The following is a 23,053-nucleotide window of genomic DNA, read 5'->3' on the forward strand; positions in this document are numbered from 1 at the left end:
AGAGACTCTCCTCATCTCTGGTGAAGTGACTGTGCTTATTCTCCATGGGTTTTCTGGTGTGGTTACAGGACAGGAAGTGAGCAGTTCCTCGTCTTGGGATCTTTAGTCTTGTCACAGTCAAAAAGAATGAGTCACTTACCAAAGAGGTAGCCATGTTGTTGTTTGAGTACATTTTGAAGTTTGTTTTCTGTTCTGTGGCTTCTGAGCCTTTCCACTGCACGTGGATTATCTCTTCACACTTGTTCTGCCATGAGGGCAAGACACTTGTGTTTTTTACAAAGGAAAGCTGTCATTCCCGCTTGACACAGGACAAGAGGCAACGGGCACAAATTAAAACACATGGAATTCCATCTGAATGCAAGGAGACACTTTTTCACTGTGAAGGTAGTCAAACGCAGGAACAGGTTGCCCAGAGATGTTGCAGAGTCTCCGTCTGTTGAAATATTCAGATCATGTCTAGACATGGTCCTGGGCAACCCGCTCTAGTTGACCCTGCTTGAGCAGGGGGATTGGACAGGAGGATCTCAAGCCTCACCTATTCTGTGATTCTGTGACTCAGGAGTTGCAGATTCCAGAAAATGGCAAGTGCCTTTTGCAGCTTGCAGCAGAGCTCTCTCATTGAGTTGCTTGGAAGCAAAATGCCACTGCTTAGGGGGCTGGGTGAGGTGGCATTTCCTCTAGTTGCAGCCTACCAGTATGGTCCTTCTCACATCATTTCTCCTGTCAGGCCAGGTACTCTCCTTCCCCTTTCTCTGTGTCCTGGAACACCTACACCTGGAAAACATCATACCTGAGATGCTGGTATGCTATTTTCTAATCTGCTCCACTTTTGGAGCAGCATCACCTCTTTGCAGCTCCCTCTCCACCTCACTGGTAACTGCTGTTACATGGCAGTGTAACTTGCTTCCCTGATAGAGAGGGACTTGTTCCCAAAATCTAGCCTGCAGCCTCTTACAACAACAATAGTAGTGATAGTGCTGGTCAGTTACTTTCCTTGCAGCTACTTAGATATGCCATGTCATTCAAGTAGACCTGCAGTACCTGTAGAACAGTATAAAAGTAGGTACAGTACATGTAGGGCCTGCATGTTTTAAAGACAGCCAATGGGCAGTTTAGCATTCATGCAGAAAAATGTTTTATTGTAGTGAAGTTACACAGGAGAAAAACAAAAGTCTTCCTGCTCCTGGTTCAAGGCTACGCAGAGCCATAAAAGGGGAGGTAAGTGCTAACCAAAACAAGTTCCTACATCTAAAAATACATTGCACTTCCAGTCATTTTTACAAGGTTATAAGGACACCACCTGGTATTTTCTTTTTTTTTTTTCTTTTTTTTTTTTTTTTTAATGAGCTGCAGCTTTAACTATTTAAAGCTGGAGTCCAGAATGTTTCCTTACAGGAATTTTTGTTGTTTGGGTTCTTTTCCCCTCATAAAAGCAAACCTGAAGATACTCTTTCTTTCTGCTTAGCCTGTCCAATTTATTTAGACTAAAAGCGGGGCAGGCCACATGAGGTTTACTTGATACATTCCCATAATGACCTTGCAGGGCTTCGGTGGCTCTAAACCCAGGCTCGGTATACAACACTAATGCTGGTTAGTGGCCAGATCATTCTCATCACCAGCAAGCAGGAAGAGGGAATGGCAGCAGGTACAGGGGATTTATGGAAGAGTGCTGAAGTGGCCTTGATGACAGAACAGCTTTTCCTCAGTTGGGGTAACTGCCAGCCCACTTCTTAATGCAGAAAATCAGCAAAGCATTGCATCAGCCTGGCACACACACGTGACAAATGGCATGGAGTCTGTGACCGTACAGAAAAGAAAAGGAAAGGACCTGCCAACCTTTTAATTGTCCTTTCAGGGATACAAATACAACACTGTTTATCAACTACTAACTAGTTTTCACACACAACAGGTTATGTACAGCATATTCACTTCCATTTTTACATAATAATACACAGGTCTTCCCCACCACCACCTCTTGTGGTGAAAGAATGTGACAGACACTTCAGGAGAGCCTCAAGGAAAAAAAAGTTCATGCACAGCTAGCTTATTCTTGGTCTCTTGAAAGTAAAATCTTACAAAGGATGAGCAAGATGTCTATTTTTACAATATTTACTTTGTACAGTGCGAAAAGGAGGGATAGGCTTTTTAAACGTAGGATTCCTTAGCATACTGGATCTGGTCTACCTCAAAAACTGGCTGGCTGCACCTCCGAGCCACATACTCAAGTTTGTTCTTTTGACAGGATTCAGACATGGCTCTCAATCGGTAGACTCCCGGGGTCACGGGTAAACTCACACGGGAGTTTATTCCCACAGTGACGCTGAGGGTTTCAGTTTCCACATCAGAATCCTTCGCTGCAGAAACTCTGCCACTGGGTAGATCCCTTAGAGGTGTATATGCTGCGTCCTGTGCACAGCTGCTGCATGGATGAGTCGGCAAAGCATCCTGGTTTGACACCTTTAATCTCATAGTTTGAACCGTGAGATTGTGGGAGGGAACTTTAGTGGCCAGGCAGTTTTTAGTAGCCTCTTCGTAAGAGGGTGGTCTTCCAGGATTCCTCTGGTCTACCTCTCTGAACACTTCATCAGCTGACCTGAAACGGGGCCTTTGCTGATACTCCACAGGCAATGGTTCGTCATCATCAGGGCTGTTCTCCTGGACGACTCTGCAGGAGAACTGATCTTCTTTCTTTGTGAAGCTGTCTCTCTGAAAACCCATGTTTTTTCCAGGCCCCCAACTCTGGGTTTTTATTAGTGTTTTCCTGCGGTTTGCAAAAGAGAACGACATGGAATGCTTTTTGATCTCTCTGCTAGGCATACTGCAGTCTTCAGTGGCCTTGGTGGAAAAGGACTGGGGCCTATTTAAAAAGGTTTTTTTGGGACTAGAGGGCGAAACTACTGGGGAGCTGGTGAAGACTGAGCCATCAGAGCTCTCCAGGGAGCAACTGGAGGATGTTTTGGGTAGAGAGTCAGTTGATAATTGTGAAGGTAAGATTGCAAGCTGTTTCTCCAGTGCCTCCAACCCTAGCTGTTTCTGCTGAACCGGAAAATTGTCCTCACTTTTGTTTAGCTTCTGTTTCCTTATCCTGCTTTCAAGGCGGTTCTGGAAGGACAGGTCTGGCTCCGAGTACCTCCTGTCCATCATGCTGATGTCATTTCTGAAATTAGTCAGTGAAGGGGCAGAGATGCGTGTTGGGTATCTTCTGCTCACACTAGTGCTCCTCTCTTTGGGCTGCTCCATCTGAGAGGTACGGGGGCTGCCTTCAGCTTCAGGATCTGGGCTGTCATAGGCAGAGTCATTCTGATGAGCAGCACATAGGTGCTCTGTGGGGAGAAAGCACGTTAGTTTTTACTGACCGTCTGAGGATGAAAGGGAACAGAAGAGCACTGCAACAGTGTTTTGAACCCTCTGCAACTCTCTGTGTTTCCACAGATGTATTCCCATATCAAATTAAACAATTTGGCCCAGCAGCCCCAGTCTCTGACATCCCCAGTCCGTTCTCATACCTGTGGAGCTGTCTATGTGTTCCGGTGACTCCTCAGCCGAGGCACAGACCGACAAGGCAATGTCCTCCCCAAATATTTCTAAGCAGTTGTTTATGAGGAACTCCACCAACACTGTCACCTGCACACAGAAAACAGTTTATTTCAGTCAAAAGGGCTGAAAACATATTAAACAGTCTTTCCTGCTCCTGCCTGCTGTCTTTGTATGAAGGGCAGCACAGAGCAGGGTGGCTTCTGCCAAAATCATAGAATCATAGAATACCAGGTTGGAAGGGACCTCAAGGATCACCTGGTCCAACCTTTCTAGGCAAAAAATACTAGCTTAAAGTCAGAGGGTGAGACCACTCTGGAGGATGAGGCCTGATGCTGCAGCCTAATTGATCTGCCCCAATACAAATAAAACGCCATCAGCCACAGCTTCAGCCTCAATGCCCACCGGGTGCCCCTTGCTCTCTGTGTGCAAAGTATTCAGGAGCTGTGATACGACGTAGGGGACTGCAGGGCAACCGCTACTTTTGCTCAGAGGAGGCGAGACGAGGGGCAGCCTTGCCCATCACATTGCAGGCACCTGAGCTGAGGGGCATCCCCAATGTCCAGGGGCGCTGTTTTGTTCAGCTTTTGCAATGGCAGTGGGACCCCTATGGATGGCTCTGAGCTGCCCCGAAGGGGGTGGCTGCTTGGTGAGTTCAACGCACCTTGTCATTCATCTCCTTCTGCACTTCCAGCGGCAGCGTGTTGTCCATCTCTGGGCTCAGCATATTTGGGCCAACGCAGATGGCCAGATTGCTGGAGTCCATCCTGTTGGTCTCGGCGTTTTGGCTGATGTGGTGGAGCAGAGACAGCAAGTGCTTGAGCAAGACAAGGTTTGGTCTAGGCAGTTTGTCAGCCACCCTGCATGAACGCAAACAAAATGTGACGTTAATTCGTGGTGCAGCAGCCGCTACTTCTTTATTTGAGCAAGTCTCAATTAAACTCAGACAGATGACGCTTCCTCCAGAGAGAGGCATGCATGTGCTTTTTTCACTGCTTAGCAGAAGTATCACTCAGAAATCCCCAACAGCAGCTGAGCACGTGGTTAATTATAAGATCTTGAATTACAAGGTCTTGACTGAAAGGCAAGCATTACAGCAGTCCACGTCCTTGAGTAGATGAGATGGCATCGGGAGATGTCACTGGAGGCTTCCCGAAGGCACGTGAAAGCCTGCGGTTGTGCTGTGCATCTTTCAAAGCACTCCCAGTCAGCCTCCGCATCTGCTCTTTCTAAAGAGCAAAACACGGCCGTGGTCTCCACGTGCCCGCCTTCACCGCCAGCAGATGTGAAGGCTCCCTGTCCCACAGCACAGTGACTGCGTTAGCTGAGACACTGCAGCCTCTCGCCTCTTCCTACGCTAGTCGTTTCGTAGGGCAATCTCAGATAACTTCAGGAAGTGCTGCTACTAGGGCCCTCTAGACCAAACCCCATGGAGCAATAGCAAGCTGATGAGCAATGAGCAAGCTGATATAAATGACAGGCTTTTAAATGAGATTCTCAATTTCGAAAGATGTCATTGGCCTCTACCAGCCACTCCATCACATTGGGGCTGATTGCAAAACCTCCTGGTTGCAAAACTTACTCTTTCAATTCTTCAGTTTTTTCCTGCTTGCTTGGCTTCTCCAGAGCTTGCATCCACTTCTCATAGAGGTCGGCCGACAGGAGTTTGGAGGGAATATTTCGGAGGAAGTCCTGCAAGGCCATGAGATTTAGATGAGGCTTTGGAGACTACCCCTGAGCACAGAGGGAGCATCACTGTGACATGGGCTCACTAGGAGGCAGGCTGGCTTGAGCTACCTGACCATCAGCACTGGCAGAGCAGTGGGGTCTACAAGAACATGCCAAGTACACTTGCACTGGGGTAACCACAGGACCCAGCTCTTAGCTGCTTTTCATTCACCCATTTTCATTCACCCATTCCCTGGGGAGGATGCTGAGGAGGAGGATGAAGTGAGCTTCCTGTGGGCATGCAGGAAATCAGCAGCACAACAAGTGGGACTGAAAATCAGGTGGAAAAGGAAAATGCCAAACTTTCCTAAGCCTGAAACATTTAGTCTGTCTTTGCTCTGGCTTTAGCTTGGAGTCCCACTCCAAGGTCAGCTCTGGGCACTGAAGTGGTCCTGTGCAGATTAGCAACGCCCTCGCACTGCTGCACGTCAGAGGAGCTCACCTTCAAGACCACTGCCAGCAGGTGCACAGATTTGCTTTTCAAATCAACATTCCCGCCTTTGTTTAGGTCCTCCTTCAACTCCTTTCGTGCTTTCTCATTGGCAGCTTTTCTGAATATCCCTTCAGTGGAGGGTCCTTTCATATACAATATGGCTAGGAGATCCTGCACGGAAAAAAACCAGACAGGAATGGGAGAACAGTTAATTGGGTGAGGGAAGGTCCTTTAGCAAGTGAACATTTCTTTAGAAACAGAAAAAAAACTGTCTGGAGGTACACTGTGCTCTAATTAGGTCAGTATCTGTTTCTTGCTCCAAGTAGATTACATGGGCAATAACCTGATTTTCCCCCAGCCCACCCTCTTTTTGGATGGGTGAATTCCACTAACTTCAGTGGAGTTGTCCCTGCTTCCTTCCAGAAGGAAACAAGGGATGGCTTAAGTCTTGGTTCAAATCCCCTCCCTCCCAAGCCAGGCAAATATTGCTTAGAAGAGACAAAAGCCTGTCTATTGAAAAAGCCAACTCAGTGGGAGAACTGTCACAAGACTGATTTTATCCGGAAGATAGTGTTTAGGTATTTGTCGGTGGCAGTCCATAGCTGAACTTTTTTTTCAGGGAAATACAGAAATCCTTGGAAGTTTATGCTGTTGAAATAGTCATTTAAATGACTTCTGTAGAATCACAGATGTTTATACTAAGGAGCAGATCTTCTCCTATTCCTGGTCCTGGGTTGTTTCCACTCCAAGTTACTTCCAGTGCAAGCTGGGACAAAGCCCACAGACCTGACCCTTTCTACATCTGGGATGGGCCCTGAGCTTATCAGAAGTGTGTGTGGAGGGGAAACACCAAAATCACTCATCTCCTGGGTGCTGCAGCACAAGTACAGGGGATCCTGCCTCATACTGGAAGCCAGAGGTATAATTGTATCGCCAGGCTTGCTTACCTGCACCGGCTGGGGCAATGTGTCATCTTCTCCACAGATAATTGCCAGAGGCTGGCCAAACAGACTGATTTTGGCACCCGAGTCTAGCTGCCCTGGGGAATTCCCGCTGGTAGAGCTTCGTCTCAGAGTAAACGACTGCGATATCCCCTTCTTTCTTTTCTTCGTTCCATCTGCTGCAAGCAAAAAATCAATTTAAAAAAACCCACAGAGCTCTATGCGGCCATTCATCTGTGTGCGGTGCAGGGATGTATGTTGAAACAACTCAAACTAAATGGGGAGAAACTGAAAGACAACTAAGTGGTTACTAAGGAAACAACCACCTAAACTGTAAAATTGTGACCATCCCTCTAAGGACACCGCCTTTCCTGTTTTTGGGTGGGTTTTTTTACATTCTAGTCAGTGTTTCTTCTTAGAGAGTGGGAACATACAAGGCACAGAAATAACATCATTTATAGAGATTTTTGATATTGCAGTGGTTTCTGTGATAACTATCTAAGGCAGATATCTCACTTAGGCAGCTGGCAATGACAACAATTTTCACTACGCAGTCTGACTGTGCCCCAGCCTTAGGGCAAGAGTGGAACTAGGGGCTCCTGCTTTTCAGCCTCTTTCACAGGCTGAAATGAAAACACACGGCTCCAGCTCTGCCAGTTTCGGAGCCAGCTCTAATGATAGTGGTCCTGCTAGAGCTAGTGCTTGCCCCCTGCAAGCCAGCCAGCCAGTGGAAGGTGATACTTGCTCCAGAGGATGGGAGCATGGCAGTAGGGCCTCACTGGCTTCAGAATTTCATGGTCAGAAATCTCTTAGCATGGGTTTTGCATCTGCATCTTAAAGAGGAGGGCATGCTAGGAATTTGGAGATGATGGTTGTATTGGGATGAGGTATGGCTTTTTTCCCCTTTCAGAAACAGTGAGAGAAGGATCATTTTTGCTAGAAAGCTTTCTAAAGGAGTTGCCTTCTGCAAATTTCCTACAAAGGACTTGCCTTCTACTCTAGAATGAAGTTGTCTTACACAGATGAGAAGTTCTCAGGACCTGTATCTGTGGCTTAGCACAAATCCTTGGTAGGGAGGGGTTAAAAGCTATGAGAAAGTCACCTAACATAGTGCCATATAAAATGTTTGCTTCTGATACTCCTGAAAAATGGTCTGATATGATGGTCTGCTCCAAATCTGACCCTGCTCTGCTAATGGTCTCTGCCGGGTTGTTTACAGGTGCCGAGGTTTTGCATGGCGAGAGAAAACAAGTGCTGTTGCTGCCAAGAGGGTTTATTTGCTCTGGCGTGCAACTGCTGGTAGCTGTACTCACTTGCAGTGCCACACCTCAGTGGCGATGCTCGAGTGAGAAAGGAGCACATTTACTTCCCATTACTGCCAGGGAACACAATGAAACATGGCTCTGAGGACCAGGGAACAGGGATACAAGACCTCTGGCACTCAGCACTGTCACCTCTGCCATTGAGCTTAAGGGAAAGAGGTCACTTGCAAGTGAGTGGCACTCCAGGGGTTAAGCCATCTTCTGGATGGGGCTGAGGGCTGTGGATTGCTCTCAGGGAGGTGAAGCGGGCAGTTTCGGGTGGTTTTGCAGAAGTGCCAGCTTGCAAGCATTATATAAGAAGGCAGTTCCTCAGTTTGTTTTTAAAACTCACCAGTCGAGTGGCAAAGTCCGTCTTCAGTATCTGCTGGGACCAGTGCGGGGCATTTCTTGGCATTAGCCTGCAAGAAGTGTTTTGGAGTTACAGAGCTGCCACCAGCAGCGAGGGCCACCAGCAGCGAGGGCCACCAGCAAGTTGCTACAGCTCCTCAGAAATCTGTGGGAGGCTCCGGGGAATAACCATAGCAAACCTAAAACCCTCTGAAGAGGTGCCTTGGTCCAGGAGTGACACTGCCTCGCTGCCCAATAGAGGGGTTTGTGGTAAACCCTGCAGCCAGCCACCCCAGACCTGCCCGGCAGGTCACAACCCCGTGCTCTTTCAGGCTGCTCTTTTGATCCAGAGAAACCACAGCCGGACACAGCCTGCCCTTCTGTGTCCTCCCCTGGCACTGGAGATTTCCTCCCAGATTTCTCCGGGGAGCCTTGATGGCTTTGGAGCCTGCCAGATTCCTGAGCAAAGCTCCCCAGGAGTGCGGGGAATGCGCTGGCTGCTGACAGCGATGCCCAGCTCCTTCTGCATGGTGCTGCACAGAGTTGCCTTCAAAGGGCTCTGCCCACTCATGGGTAATGGTAGGCAGCGGGCAGCTCCTACAGGGGCCACCCCTGCTTTGCTATCTCACAACAGCACCCAACAAGGATTGGGGGAAATGTAGCGGCTGCTTACCTCGGACTGGCACTCAATCAGACTCTCCATGTTCCCAGCATTTAGTGTCTTTGACTAGGCAAGAAAACAAAGACACTACATGAGTAATTGAATGCTATGGTTTAGAAATCAGAGCTTTTCAAAATCACTTTGTTGACAGAACTGAAACAATAAAGACACTCACAGTATTACAGCTGCTTAACACTTTCATTAGGAGTTTGATCGGGGGAGCTCTGGACACTCTGGTTTCCTTTGGTCCTTTTGTTTGCCTATTTATTGAACAGGGAATGGACAAAGAGAGAGCTTTGTAAAACTGCACCCTTCTTGTCTTTCTCCCCTGCAAGCCAGTCGAGCATTTAGGTATGATCCTGAACCAGCAAGATATCCCACTCAAGTCAGTCATAAAGCCCTTCTCTGGAAGGCACGCGGCGCTGCTGCTCTATCTGCCTCTTGATTAAAACAGAAAAAAAGCAGCTTTCCATTTTTAATCCATGCAAAAAATGAGCAAGTGGTGACAGCTACGTGAGGTTGTTGTTAATCTGCAAACACAAGGCTAAGCAACTCAGTCAGCTCTGCCTATGAGCTACACTTAGCAGTGGGCACACCTCTCCCTCGTCTACATTTTTGTACATCTCTGTACAGCTGCGTCTGGAGCACTCCACCAACTTCAGAGATTTAATCCCAGGGAGTACTTACCCAAGGAGTGAGTCCAGCCAGAGCTCCTTCACCTCCTGCGAACTGCAGAGGAAAGGAGAAACAGCATCACTCCCCACTGCTACTAATCCTTTGGATGGAGGCAGGCGACTAAACAGTTCCACCCCACGTGTGCTGCCTTATATATGCAGAAGGGGCAGGTGGAAATTCAGAGACAGGAAGAAGCATCATGGGGCAGGACTGAGACGCTACGAAATTTCTGGCTTCCTCTTTCCTTTTAAAGAAGCTACTTTTTTTTCCTTAAAGAAAAAAAAAAAAGCCCTTGTAGCTGTTATGGATGGAAAAGATGAGACACTCGCCAGGTAAAGGTTCCATCTAGCATCACCAGTGTGAGGTGGGATGTGCAGAGGGGGCTGCAGTGTGGGCAGCTTCTCCTTACCGTTAAAGGGCAGTGGGTACAGTCTGTCCTTTGACTGCTCAGAGACCTTAGATTTTGCAGTTTAAAGACACACCACCAGATCAAGTTACACTAAGAACAGTTAAAAGATGGGGGAGTGGAATAGCCAAGATTCAGAGAAATGTTTTTGTATATTTTTTTAAAAACTAATGGCAACAGTTTACTGTCTGCAAGCAGATGTAGACACGCACTTTGCCAGTGCCAACTAGTTCTTGAGAGTCTAAGCATTGGACTTCTATAGAAGAACTGGTGTTATGTAATAATTTAGTAACGTATGACAATATGTAATAAGAAGTCTTGCTTAAAATATGTCTTAGTAAGAATTATGCATCCAAGTAATAAAGTTTAATTCAACTGAAGAGAGAAAAAAATCCAGGAAAAATCTACCTCTGCTCTCCCTGTACCTCTTCAGGGTCTGTTGCTGACTCCCCCCAACCTGGGCACATCAGGAGCATAAGGACAACAGTGCTCACTCTACCAAGTAATTATGAAAATTCATCATCGTGTGATGTTAAATGCATGATATTAGTTCTACTGATTCATTGACAGAGGCAAATTACAACCCAGTATTCTGGGTACCAGTTTTTTGATCTAGTGAAAAAGAGGACCTAAGGCTGAGTCAAAGGGTTGGGAATATTTCAGCAGTGAATTTAGGTGGAAAGCACACTTGTAAAACTGTGGTGTCTCTGCTGCTTCCCCAAGTGGATGCTCCATTTCATGTGTGCAGGGAACAAGGCTGTGTCATAGCACAGCTCTTTGCAGATGCACGTTACGGCTACATCCGCTGCTGAATTCACGCTGAAAGCTGTTCTTTGCTTAACCACATTAGTCCTGGCCCGTGTAGTATTGACCCCGGGTTGTCATGCAAAAGAGACAGGCGTCTCAGCTCAACTCTGGCAGAAATCCAAGGTGCAAAATTCACTTTTGGTTAGACAGAGATGTGTCCAGAAGGGCAAAAGGAGAGCTGCCCTGCGTTTGTAGGAGAAGATGGTGTAGATGACCTTTCAAGTCCTCCTGAGGCCCATCATTTCCATGCTGCTGTAGAGACACCGGTCTGCACCCTTGTTTAGAGCTGAAACTTACAGGAATCTAAATCAATTACTCTGCAGGCTTATGCATTTAACACTGATCTTTTACTCACTGCTGTAACTGATTTTTTGTTAATTAGCAGTCCCGTGACATCTGTCATTTCCCTACTCAATTCCATGGGTCAATGCACATTTTTGCAGAAATATTGTCATCCTGCATCGTGTTCTTCTGAGAATTTCTTCCAAGGCTCGCTGGCAGCTGCAGCACCCCTGCTGATTGTCCCAGCAGGATTTCTGGGACAAGGGGCATCTATTTCTCAGTACATCTTTTAAATGTGTATCTAAACATATCTATCTGTTAAGTGTCTCGGAGGCTTAGGGGACCTACGCAATTCAGCTCTGCCTTGCCCTCACTTCCAGCACTGTACGCAGATGTATTGCCGAGCTCAGTCTGTTGCGTGGTTAAGACACGGGGTTTGATCTGGAAAATGTGCGACTCATGAAGAAAATGGGAGTTTAACGGGTGGTGATTAGCCGGGCCAGAAGCTTAGATTACAAATAGGGCACAGCTGTACACAGGGCATAATGCTTTGAACTTCCCAGGAGGAAAAGATACAGTAATGGGTGGTGTATAGACAGCACATCACCAGACTGTCCATTGGCACATACTGCTGCATCTCTATCTAATTAGTTCCCATCTATTAACAGTTATGGGGATATAATGGCCATTGTATGTGGAAAGTGTGTGTATAGGCCTGCCTGCCCATATGGAAAACAATTTGGTTTTTTTTTTTACCCTTGTGATAGCATTCATTTTTTATAGCTCTTGTATGGTGTGTATCACAAACACTTAATTTGTGCCAAAATTACTTTAAAGCAGGTTATTTCATTACAAACAAACATGCCCCATCTGAATAGCAGACATCCTAAAAAGCTATGGTTTGGTCGGGTAATTGTATGGTCACACATAACGAAGCTTGGCTGTATTTGTGAAAAGCAGTAAGCGAGCATGTGCTGGCTCCTGTCGAGCACTGCAGAGCTGCGTGCAGGGTCCCGAGGTCAGAAGGGCTGCTGCGCCAGGTGGGTGAAGACAGGAGGACCAGCACAGCGTGAGCTGCCCTCACACCTACCAGCCAGACCAGCTTCACAGCTTCCTCCACCAGTGTGTAAAGGGTAACATAGATGTAGCTCCCAAAGCGGTCTCCACAATGAATATTAACAGAAAAGGCCTGCCATATGGGATGTTTACATGAAGGTCCCTTACATGAACAGCTTCTCTCCCTGAAGAGACCAATTCCCTCTCTACTACCCAGCTCTGCTTTGCAGACTCAGAGACTTTGCTATGGTCTGCCCCTCAGTCTGGTACAGATCTTATACCATGATGTATTAGAGTACAATTTTTTTTGGTACCACAGTACAATGCGGGTTTTGTACCACAGCGGTCGCCCTAGCGCAGGTGGAGTAGATGGCAGATGGCTTGGGCACACCTGGAGCTGTTTGCAAGGTGATGTGTTTCTCCCACGCCATCCCTGACTAAGTGAATGCACTCTCCTTCAAAGATATGGGGATGTTTACACAAAGATCAGGGCCTGGGAGAGGGGGTGGACTTAGAAGGGTTTTGTAGGACTAGCCTGTGTGTGAGCTCTTCCCCTCCTGTACATCAGGTTGCTTCCCTCGGTTCTGCTGAAGTGCTTTGCATTCACTGGAGGGAAAGCAAGAGCGGGGAGGTCCGGCAGAGCAGCAGACCCTGGGTAAATCCGGGTATCTCGGGACTGGGTTTCTTCCTCGAGGTGTGAAGCATTTTCCTTGTAGAAGCCAGGACATCAGATTGATGCCTCTGCTTCCCCCTGGGACCGGGCAGCCCCTCTCCCCTCCCAGGCCATGGCTGCTTTTGTGGTCCACTCCCAAGCACCTTGTCCAGCCAGGTTTTGGAGAGAAGGCTTATATAGCACTTGCTGCCAACACAGACCAAATGGTGATTTTCCCCTTTCTGTGAGCTACAGTCAAGCTAGGTGTTTTCTCCTCTTTTCTCCTCTCTCCTCTTACACTGTGGCTCGGTGAAGGACCCCGGACCGTAGCAATGAAGGGGCAGCATCCGTTGGGAGGAGAAAGGAATCAGGAGCTGATAGTAAACAAAAGAACAAAAGAACAAATCTGCTGTGGCTGGAAAGCATCTGTTTTTCTTCTCTCCTTATCAAACCACAAATGGGAAAATCCCAGCCACAGCTCACATTTGTTTATTTCAACACTACTTTCACAAATGTTTGACATGATGGCTCTTAGAAATGAGGGAGTCTGTGAATGAATCCTGAAACCCGCCTTCGTCCTGTTGTCGTACCAGCAAGGACGCAGCAGGAGCATCGCTGTGAGAAGGGTACAGCAGGACGCGCCTGGAGCAGTGACTCTTTCAAGCCCATATAGAGCAGAAAGAGCCAAGTTCTGCACCACTGCTTCTCCATGTGGAAAAGAGGTTGTATTCCAATTTTGTCTTCACTGGCACAATCATGGTCTCCCGGGGGAAAATAGGAACTTTTACCAAAATAAGGAAAGCAATTATGCCAAAGTCAGAGAGTTGCTGGGTGGGGTTTTTTTTTGGAAAGGAAAGCTCTGCACGACCTGTCCACGGACACAAAGAACAGGGTGGTGTGTGGGTTGCTGAGAACAGGTCACATTTCTACCCGTCTTCTGAAGGCAGCTCTAATTTCCTACCGCTTTCCAGAGTGTGTTGCAGATTGCATAGGCACGGTTCAGGGTTTGATCACAGAAAAGAGGGCGGCCTGAGCTTTAATCAGGCCAGTCCCTACCCCCTACCTGTAACAGTTCAGACTGAGATCCATCAACCCAGCTGGTGCTGAACTCCTACAGTTTTAGTCAGGTGGGACCTGGGTTCATGCTAACCCTGCCTTTGGAAAGTGAAACCCACTGGCAGTTTTTCCCAGCTCTGCTCTGCTGATTTTTAACCTTAATCAGATATCAAGGTTAGATTGCAACGTGGGGTAGATTGCACCACCCTTCTACACACTGGGTTACTATTGCACAGGAAAAAGTTACAAATCAGAAGTAATATCGTAAATACAGCCCAAGGTGTATTCTGTGCCCTTCCCATGACACCCTTTTGGTTGCATTTGCTTTGCAGGATGGTTTGTTTATTCTTTCGTGGGTGCTCCCCCCAAGACTAAGTTGACAGCTCTGAAGTTTTTTACCAGTCATCAGCTGACTGGTTCCAATGGGGGTTTTTTAGCTGTGAAGGGCAGGCATATGTTGAACATTTTTCCAAAGGGTCTGTGCTGGTGTTCAGTCATGTCTGAATTCAGCTTGCTGTTGTATCTTGGTGGCTCTTGGGAATCACTCATTCCTTGGGGTCCCCAAGGTGGCCAGCACAAAGGAGTCCAGGAGTTGAAGTTGCCCATCATTTCTGACTGAGTGGATGCAGATCTAAATCTTTGCCCGCTTACAATAAACAACAAGATAATAGAGAACGTGTGTAATTAAGTCTGAATTCTATTATTTTCAAGATTTCTGGTTAAGGTACTCAAAAAGTATTGAAAAGTGAGATGCTACTCACTTTTTCTTGTTACTCCAGCAGGTTTCTCACTTATTTTGCTTCTTTATATTATTCATTCGCAAATCAGAAACTGAGATGGTGCTTTTCTGCCAAGTTCGTTTGCTCTCAGGGACAGATTATATTTCTTACTGAATCCAGAGAGGTGTGAATCTTGATTTTGTTTTTCAGGATTAATACAAATGTTTTATTTTAGATTTTGGTGGATGTAGGCTTGTATTTCTCCTGCTTCTGCACCTTGTGTTTTGCTTTGAATTTCAGCATCAAAACGATCTCAGATCTCAAAATGAGACTCAGTGGAAACCAGCAGTAATGTGGATTTCACATTGAATTCTAACTTGCATGTGATTTTCAGGCATAAGTCATCTCACTTTCACACAAAAGATGATCTGCAGACTGCCAATGGCCTAGGAGCCAGTCCGGAATAAGACGAAGAAAACTTGGCCTGAGTGTAATTTTGGGTTTCATTGTGTATGTATGTGTCCCATTGATACAAAAACTAGAAAAGAAAGGCAGGCTCAGGAGTGGAAAGACCTTACAACTCCCCTGGTAGAGCAGGAGCTGCTCCAGGCATAGCAAGCACCCATGGCCGTGAACACGGCTGTCACCATAGGTGCCCAGGAGGAACCACCAGAAGTAGCTGGAATTTCCCCATCGTTTGCCTCCAGTTGGCCTCCTCCGAGCCCCAGTGGTATGATGGGAATATCTCCAAACTCTTCATCATAGTGATGCCCTTGTGAGTTTGTCATTCCTGTGTTGTACCTGCTTCCTAAGTAATAAGTAGAACTGCCAGTAACCAGATCCTCATCACCACTAAATTAACCATGAATGGGAACATTTATGACCACACCCCTGGACTCCATCCTCCAGGCAAAAGCAATGTCAGGCAAGGCAAATCTTTCCCAGCACAACTCTGCTGGCTGCAGTTAAACTGCTCTGAGCACATTTGACTCTGTACTTCGGGAGAGTTATTTGCTGTCATGCCCTCTGTCCTTGTGCACGCGCATCCACTCACAGCAAAATAAAATGTTCTTCTGCAAAGTTTTCGCCACCCATCAAAATCAAGATGATAAATTTGAAACAAACATCTCCATATTAGCTGGTGATTGCCATATTGTTGCTACTAGCAACAGCTGCCATGTTAGTGTTTTATATAAACACTCCACTTTGGTATTGCTATCCCATTTTAAAGCGGGACTACCTTATGAGGATTTCAGAAAGCAAATGCTTCTTATGGCATGGGCTCTGTCTCCTGCCACAGGGTACCATGAGGCCTCTGGGCAAACGGGACTGTCGCTGCTGCCGTGGAAGGGACGTGCGGAGGGTGGAACTGCTCCACGCCACAGCCGCCGTGGGGCAGGGAAAGCCGGCCTCAGGCACCAGCACCGACTGGCACAACTCGGGGGTGGTGACGGCTGCCCCACCTGGAACCAGAGCAGCCAGGTCCTCACCTCCACATTTGCAAAGGCACAGTGACTCTTTCAGGCTGGGAATAAGAGAGGAATTCCCACCTTCCAGAGCAAGCAGGACCTGGAATCACCTGCTAGCGAGAGTGGGGTGGGGGGGAAGAAAAAATGCTTTTGAGATTGAGTTTAGCTATACCAGCTCATTGCTGGAGAGGGCTCAGCTTGAAGGCCAGGCTGATGTGTTCAGGCCTGCATTTCTGCAAAATTGGCCATTAATTACTGCTGCTGCCATGCAGAGCAGGTGCTGTTATGGCTGCATTTGCTTATTGCACTCATATGTGCCTGCTCTGAACCCTGCCTTTGCTTTCAGATCAGCAGTCACTGCACGGAGATGACAGTAAGGGGTATATAGAGAAGGTACCTGCATGCCACCATGTCCATTTCCCCGTTCAGTGGTGGATGAGGCTTGAACAGAAGATTTTGTTCTCCCGTTCTACTTCCTTTTAAAGGTTTGTTTGTGCTTTATTTGAGCTTTACCTTTTCTCCCATTTATCAGATGAGTATGTTTCTTTGGGATTTTTCTCTCTGAAAACAGTCGCTGTGTGTGGTCTTACAGTCATGAACTGCCTTATTTAGTTAGCAAGAAAGTTTGCGAGGGGAGGATATATCTTTAACCAGGGCAACTGATACAGGTGCAAAACCCTTCCTCAGGTCTGAAAAGAAATGCCTGTCTTCAATCTAAGGACAAGTTGAGAAGAAATGCTCTGAATTTTACTAGATACATTGATCAGTTACATGGTTACTTGTTGAGGTAAGATAGGTACCCCAGAAGTACCTCAAGAAGGGTCTTTTCAAAGAGAGACTGAATCCTCTTACCTTTAGGCACCGTAAGATATAAAAATGCTGAGCCAAAAGATGTACAGTCCAGCAACTGCTGTAACATTTGTGTAAACCAAAGATCATATTGCTACAGAGAGTCTTAGTATTGCTTATGCAACACCATGAACCGATCCTGTCCTTGTGTAACTTAATTGAACTTAGTATTCAGAAAGTAAAAATGAACACTCATTATCCTGTAAGTTATACCAAACCTAAGATGCTGGTACATTTGCAGGGGGGTCCTACTTCCATTTGGTAGGTAACAAGGCAAAATGCCTATTCTTACTGCATTATACACAGATCCCCAGAGTGTATCTTTCAAACATAACCCCCTGGAATTATTACAGCTCTAAGTTAGTCACCTCCAATGCTATACTCAGTGAAAATGTTTGCTAAACTCAGGCACTGAAATACAACATATCACTGTAATTGACTCCTGTCTGTGCTATTTTAGGAGAGCCAGATGGGCTAGAAGAGGAGTTTGAGAGGCCTGCGTTATGTCCCAGTGGTTGTCCCTCCTCCCTGCAACATTTCTGTTTGCTTCCAGAACCAAGCATTCCCGCAGTTTTCTTTGGACGAGAGTGTGCTGCAACATAAACCTGTCATAACTGTGACACTGACATGCATAAACAATGCAGATAATATTTCTGTACTGACCTTAAAGGAAAAATCCTAATGAACGTCACAAGCATGGAAAAAGTCGTTACTTTAACAATTGAACAGGCTTACTCATCAAACCTACAGTGCTCAGTAATCCCCCTATTAGGGAATTTTCGGACTAACCAAAAACTGTAATTGCATCTTTGTGTCGGGGTTTTGTGGGTGAACTCCAGGAGATGCTTTGTTTTGCCCTTTGATTTTCCACATAACATCTGAAAGGTAGCTTGCCTTCTTTCTGCCTCAGTTTCTCACGAATAACGTGCTGAAAATAAAAGGTCACTACACTGCATGAGGTGCTTTGATATCTTTTGGTGAAAAGTGGTACATACAGGAGAACCCAGTAAAGAGTTTGGCAGCTGTTGCCTCTTCCGTCCCCTATGTGCCATGTAGCAAAGAGAAGACCTTAATTTTAGCCCTAGTGGCAAATCTTTGACAAATGAAGGTATTTAAAATGCCTTTAAATGCATCGTCTGTGAGGACAATATGTTATTTTCTGGGCAATACTTGTGCCCCTCAAGGTCTTTGCAGTTCTACTTACCACATCGAAATGTGACAGTCGCCTTCTGACCAGATCAAATACTCACTTATTTTAAGCATGCAGCATATTGTCAGGAGGAAATATGACAACGTCACCATGAAATAACCATTAAATATGGTAACTGAACTAACCATTTTATCTAGATTCTGTAATAAAATGTTTCTGAGCATGAACTCCCTTCCCTTCGCCTGACCTCTGGGAAGGGATCTGACATGGGGACTCCAGCACGGTCACAGCAGAGGCTATGCTTTAAACATCAGGCAGATAGTGGGATATGGCGTCACATGATGTCTACATGCTCTTTGAGGAGCCACTTCCTTCAAAGTGAGCTTGGGAAGGGCCATGTGGCACTGCAGTCATTGCAACCGCTGTGTACGTTCAAGCTCCTAAGGAGGCTCTTAGCCTCCTTAGCGAGAAAGTTTGCAAGACCCCTTAGCAAAAAGTGTCTAATTCTGCACGGGTTGAGGGGCCCAGTGGCAGCTCCTCAGAAACCCCCAGCCCACAGCTATCCCCTCTAAGACATTGTTGTCTAACTTCTCGCACGCAATATTCTTTGTCTTCTAATTTTTACTTTCCTATGCCAAATTCTTTATCTTTAGCCATGCAGAACTCCAGATTTAACTGGATTTAGTCCTTTGTATGCTTTTAATCTTGGGCTCCTAGTCTCGCAGGCAAGGCATATGTGACTGCACTTTTTTCCCAGGTGTTTTTTACTCCTCTATCACCCCCAGTAACTTTTAGTCTCTACATTAATTACAGTCACAACAGGCAAATGAGCAACTCTTCCCCAAGCCAGTGAATTTCCTGCAAGCATTTTGGAAGTTAGTGGGTGGTGGGGATTTTTTTTCCTGAGAAAAAGTCATTAAACAATCTTGAGTGGCTAATCAGCATGTGCATCACGGCCACTCAGTGACTGTGCCCATAGGTCTGGGCTAGCTGTGACGTGCCTGACGGAAATGGCATATAATCATGGTGGAGATCAAGGTCTTTGCAGAGAGGTGGATCAGGGCACAAAGGACACAAGCCTGCAGGAAGCATCACATGGTTGGTTCCACTGTTCCCAGAACAGCATAGTCAGATTTTCTGCAGTGACTGCGTTCAGGTTTTGAGCTACAAAGATGAGGAACGGAGGGTGGAAGGTGGTTAGATGGACAGCCCATTCTACTTACCAGCAAGGCTTGTGCCAAGGTGTGCCTCTGTCATCAAATACATGTCTGGAGGGCTGTCAGAATATACAAGAACTTCTTGTATATTCAACATACAAGAAGTGCTGAAGGTAGGAGATAGCTGCCAATTTTCGTAAACTTCATATTTAATCTTCTAAAAAAACACTGGGATGGTGACTGGAGAGATGTGTGTATGGCGGTAGGCTTCTTGCTCTATATCCTAACAACAAGCCAGAGAACATCCCTTTCCACCAGTGTGACACCATCTGTGTGAACACTGAAATGTTCAAAGTGTATCAAAGCACTTGATTCAGTTAATCAACTTGAAAGTAGTTGCTGAATTTCTTACACAGAGGTAATCCTCCAAAAGGAAATTATGGTCAGACACTGCTGTTGTTTTTTTCTCTTCCTTCTCTTTTCTTCTTCTTTATTATTGCTTAGCAGATCCTAGTTTTAGTTCCTCAAAATGCAGGTTTTGTTGGTTCTCTTTTTCTCGATGCATAAGATACCACTAGCTTTGCAGAATGAATTTTCCCGCCAAAAAGGCCTTCCCTTGCAGTGGTTTGTGCGGCTGTTTCTGTAATTGTGTTGGTATAACTGAAAAGGGCCCAATTCCTGCAGCCTGGCTCTCCGTGCACCCCAGGTATAAAATGCCACCATTCTGACTTAGTGGCGTTCAAAATTAAACAGGGATAAGTGACGACAAGAACGGGAAAAATCCCAGGCTTTTGGTGTTGGATTGTGCCTTTAGGAGAGAACACCTATAAAAGCCTGTGGTCATGAAATACTCTTATCACTTTTAGTAAAAATTTCTGTCCTCAAAACGGGAAATTTCCATTAGAAACCACAGACTCTCTCACAATGATATACATGTATGAAGGCCCTACTTTGTACGGTGAAGGTACCACCCTAGTCTGCGTTCCTTAGAAGAGAAGAGGAGATGGAAACAGCATTTGGCCACTTGTGGGATTTTATCCCCTTTGCTGTGAGTTCTGCACCGTCTCGGTGGGAGGAGGCTGGAGCTGGCCTTGGCGGCTGTGGGGAACGTTGTGCTGGGGAGTTACCACTGAGGGCTCTGGTGAGGAAGTGGAGTCAAGGACCAGATCCTCAAAAATACTTAGGGACCTATCGCCTCTTTGATCACCTACCCACCCTTATTTTAAATAGGAGTTGGGAACATAACTGCCTTGGCAAATTTTGGATGAGATCAGTGCCAGGGAGAGGGCAGGCAGGCTCTAGCAGCGTGAGGTGTAACTCCTTTCAGTTCGCTCTTCACGACTGCTGTGCACTGAGCATGGCTGAGATAGAACTAACCTGCACTTGGGCAGTGCTTTTCATTGTGAAGCCTTTTATTTTCAGTACCAGTGAAAGGAGCTACAGAGAGTCTACATGATGCATTCCCCAAATCATGTCTACAGATAACAGATGGTAAAAGCGTGACCTAGACTGCATCTGATAATTACAGCAGATAGATTTAATATCAGGGTGCTTGCCTGGAATGCCAGGTCTGGGGACACAGAGCGAAAAGGGACGGGGATCAGCATCTAGGTTTTGATTTGAGTTGTCATAGAAATATTGCACAGGAATGCTGCAAAGCTGGGATTCAGAGACAGGTTGCTCCAACTGGTGCTTGAATCAAGTTTTAGTCAATGACTCATCTCTAAAAAAATGAGTATGATTCAAAGATCTACTACCAGCCAAAATCTTATGAATGAAGAGATTTCATTGTGTCCCTAGTGGAACTCTGCTCTGAATGAACTCTGCCTTGGACTAACTTAGGGGCCACAGCAAGATGTTTCCTTTAGTATAATTTCCTTTACTGTAAGTGGGCACTGGATCACTGAGATCCTTTGGCTCATCTCCACCATGGTGCCACGCTGTATAAACCTTTAACAGGACTTTGACATGTGAATAATCTCGTGCATGGGCAGAAACCATTCCTTCTCCACAAACTTGATGCATTAAAAGTGATATGCGTGACCACAGGAAAATGAGGAAGGTACCATTTTCTTTAATAAGTAGTGTTATAATGCAAAGTGTAAAATATGAATCCTGCTAAGGTCTTGCGGGAATTCAGGAGGTATTTGGATCTGCCCACAAAATACGGAACAATAATGAAAGTGTAGAGAAAACCAAGAAACCATCCTATTGTGTTGGCTGATTATGCATAACAGCACTTGCACATGTCATATTTGATTTGTACTACAAACTCCCCAGTCATCGCTGGGCCTCACCCCATTATTGCTGGCTAACTCGATTCCTATTAACCAGCTGTCCTCCAGGAGAGTGAGCATCCACTCACACTTCTCTGAACACCACAGGGAATGCGTACACTTCGACTTAAGAGCAGCTAGTAACAAATCTTCAATGTACCTGCTGACTGTAGCCCTCTTTAGAAAGTTGTTTTAAGGGGGGATTGATGGTGATCCCTGTTTTTGCTATATATGTATCTTACAATCTTTCATCTGAGGGACCCACAAACCTTCTCAGTGTCTTTGCTGTTCAGCATATGGAAAACTACAGAGTGATAGAAATACTTTTGCAGTATTTTCTTAAAGCCCACTTGTCTTTTGGGGAGGTAGAAAGTACCAAACATTGTCAAATACCTTCCCAAGCTTGGGTTGCCTTGGAAACGCTTTGTTGGCCTGTCCAAATAACAACTAAATGCAGGAACATTTAAGGCCAAGTTCCCATCAGTACCAATCCAGCAACAGCAGCAGCTGCTGTGCTGAGAACATCTGACAGCTGTCAAAACAGCTGCAACAGAGCAGGGAGATGGGAGATGGTTTAGTCAGTTAAACAGCTTCCACCTGAACTGCAGCACATATTGCTCCTGGGCCCATGAGATGGGGAGGCCGCAGTTGACAGAGATGCTGGGTGAGGAGCTGGCTGACTCCCTAGATGCAAATATGCATCCTTAACTTTGAGATAGAAGCCCTCACTCGGTGCAAGCCACCATGACTTGTTTTTTGACTTAACCCTTACAATGACAAAGGGTTCAAGTCCCTCAGCTGGTGCATAGTGGGAGGGCTTGTGGCAAGGACATTTGGATAACATCTTCAAGGAGACAAACATACCAAGTAATTATTAGCAGAGAGAAAGAATTCTTTAATACCTATGCAGATATGGTATTCTTCTCTTTTTCTCTCTCATTTCTCTTTTCAGACCGTGGTCTGATGGTGAGGTGGAGTAAGAAATGCGGATACTAGTAAAAGTTACATATAATGATATGCAGAAGCTGGGTAGATGGAAGAGAGTGCTCAGTGAGGAGTATGTTGAGTTACGGCTGTCTTCCTGGACTTGGCTTAAGCTGGGTTGCCACTTTTCTTCCATTCAGATTTATAAACATAGCTAATTCACCTTGCCAGGGACTTGGGAGCCCCAGCTTGCAAACTTGGGCTCACAAACAACGAAATCTGAATTGAAAGGATGCATGTGCCTGCACAACAAAGCAATAAAGGTGTCTCTGGCTTCCCTCTAATAAAGACCTGGGAAATTACACTGAAGAAAGAAAGTCATCTTGATTGCCGAGCCAAATTGGGAAGTGACTGGGAAGTATCCACTGTATGGTTGCATGGGCAAACCTATGTTAGCTGCCTTGTCTCCATGTGCTCTCATAACGCCTCTGGTCACAGGACTACACAGACCTTTTTTTCATAAGATCCCTGTCTCATTTTGGATTTGAAATGAATGCATAAGGAGTGGGCTTAAGATAAATGTAAATAATATTCTTATCTTTCTTAGTTCAAAATTTTCGAATACATCT

The 23,053-nt window shown here is 46.0% G+C and overlaps 1 protein-coding gene across 3 annotated transcripts in view; it reads right to left on the reverse strand.

Annotated features, from left to right (window-relative positions):
* Positions 1–1,123: 1,123 nt before the first annotated feature.
* The window catches only part of TAGAP (T cell activation RhoGTPase activating protein), a 45,365-nt gene continuing 23,435 nt past the window's right edge, over positions 1,124–23,053 (reverse strand). Inside the window, exons 2-11 of one of the 3 annotated variants that reach the window (XM_076333768.1) lie at positions 9,634–9,675; positions 9,122–9,206; positions 8,959–9,012; positions 8,290–8,356; positions 6,643–6,812; positions 5,705–5,866; positions 5,117–5,226; positions 4,199–4,394; positions 3,507–3,624; positions 1,124–3,323 (exon numbers count right to left, since the gene is read on the reverse strand). In XM_076333768.1, the coding sequence (XP_076189883.1) occupies positions 2,146–3,323; positions 3,507–3,624; positions 4,199–4,394; positions 5,117–5,226; positions 5,705–5,866; positions 6,643–6,812; positions 8,290–8,356; positions 8,959–9,012; positions 9,122–9,206; positions 9,634–9,675 (2,182 nt within the window). In that variant the 3' untranslated portion in view covers positions 1,124–2,145. Of the gene's footprint in view, positions 3,324–3,506; positions 3,625–4,198; positions 4,395–5,116; positions 5,227–5,704; positions 5,867–6,642; positions 6,816–8,289; positions 8,357–8,958; positions 9,013–9,121; positions 9,207–9,633; positions 9,676–23,053 lie in introns of all 3 variants that reach the window. The other 2 variants (XM_076333767.1, XM_076333769.1) reach the window with 2 other exon arrangements.

The sequence above is a fragment of the Aptenodytes patagonicus genome, chromosome 3 (genome assembly GCF_965638725.1).
Source record: "Aptenodytes patagonicus chromosome 3, bAptPat1.pri.cur, whole genome shotgun sequence".
In the NCBI taxonomy this organism is placed as follows: Eukaryota; Metazoa; Chordata; class Aves; order Sphenisciformes; family Spheniscidae; genus Aptenodytes; species Aptenodytes patagonicus.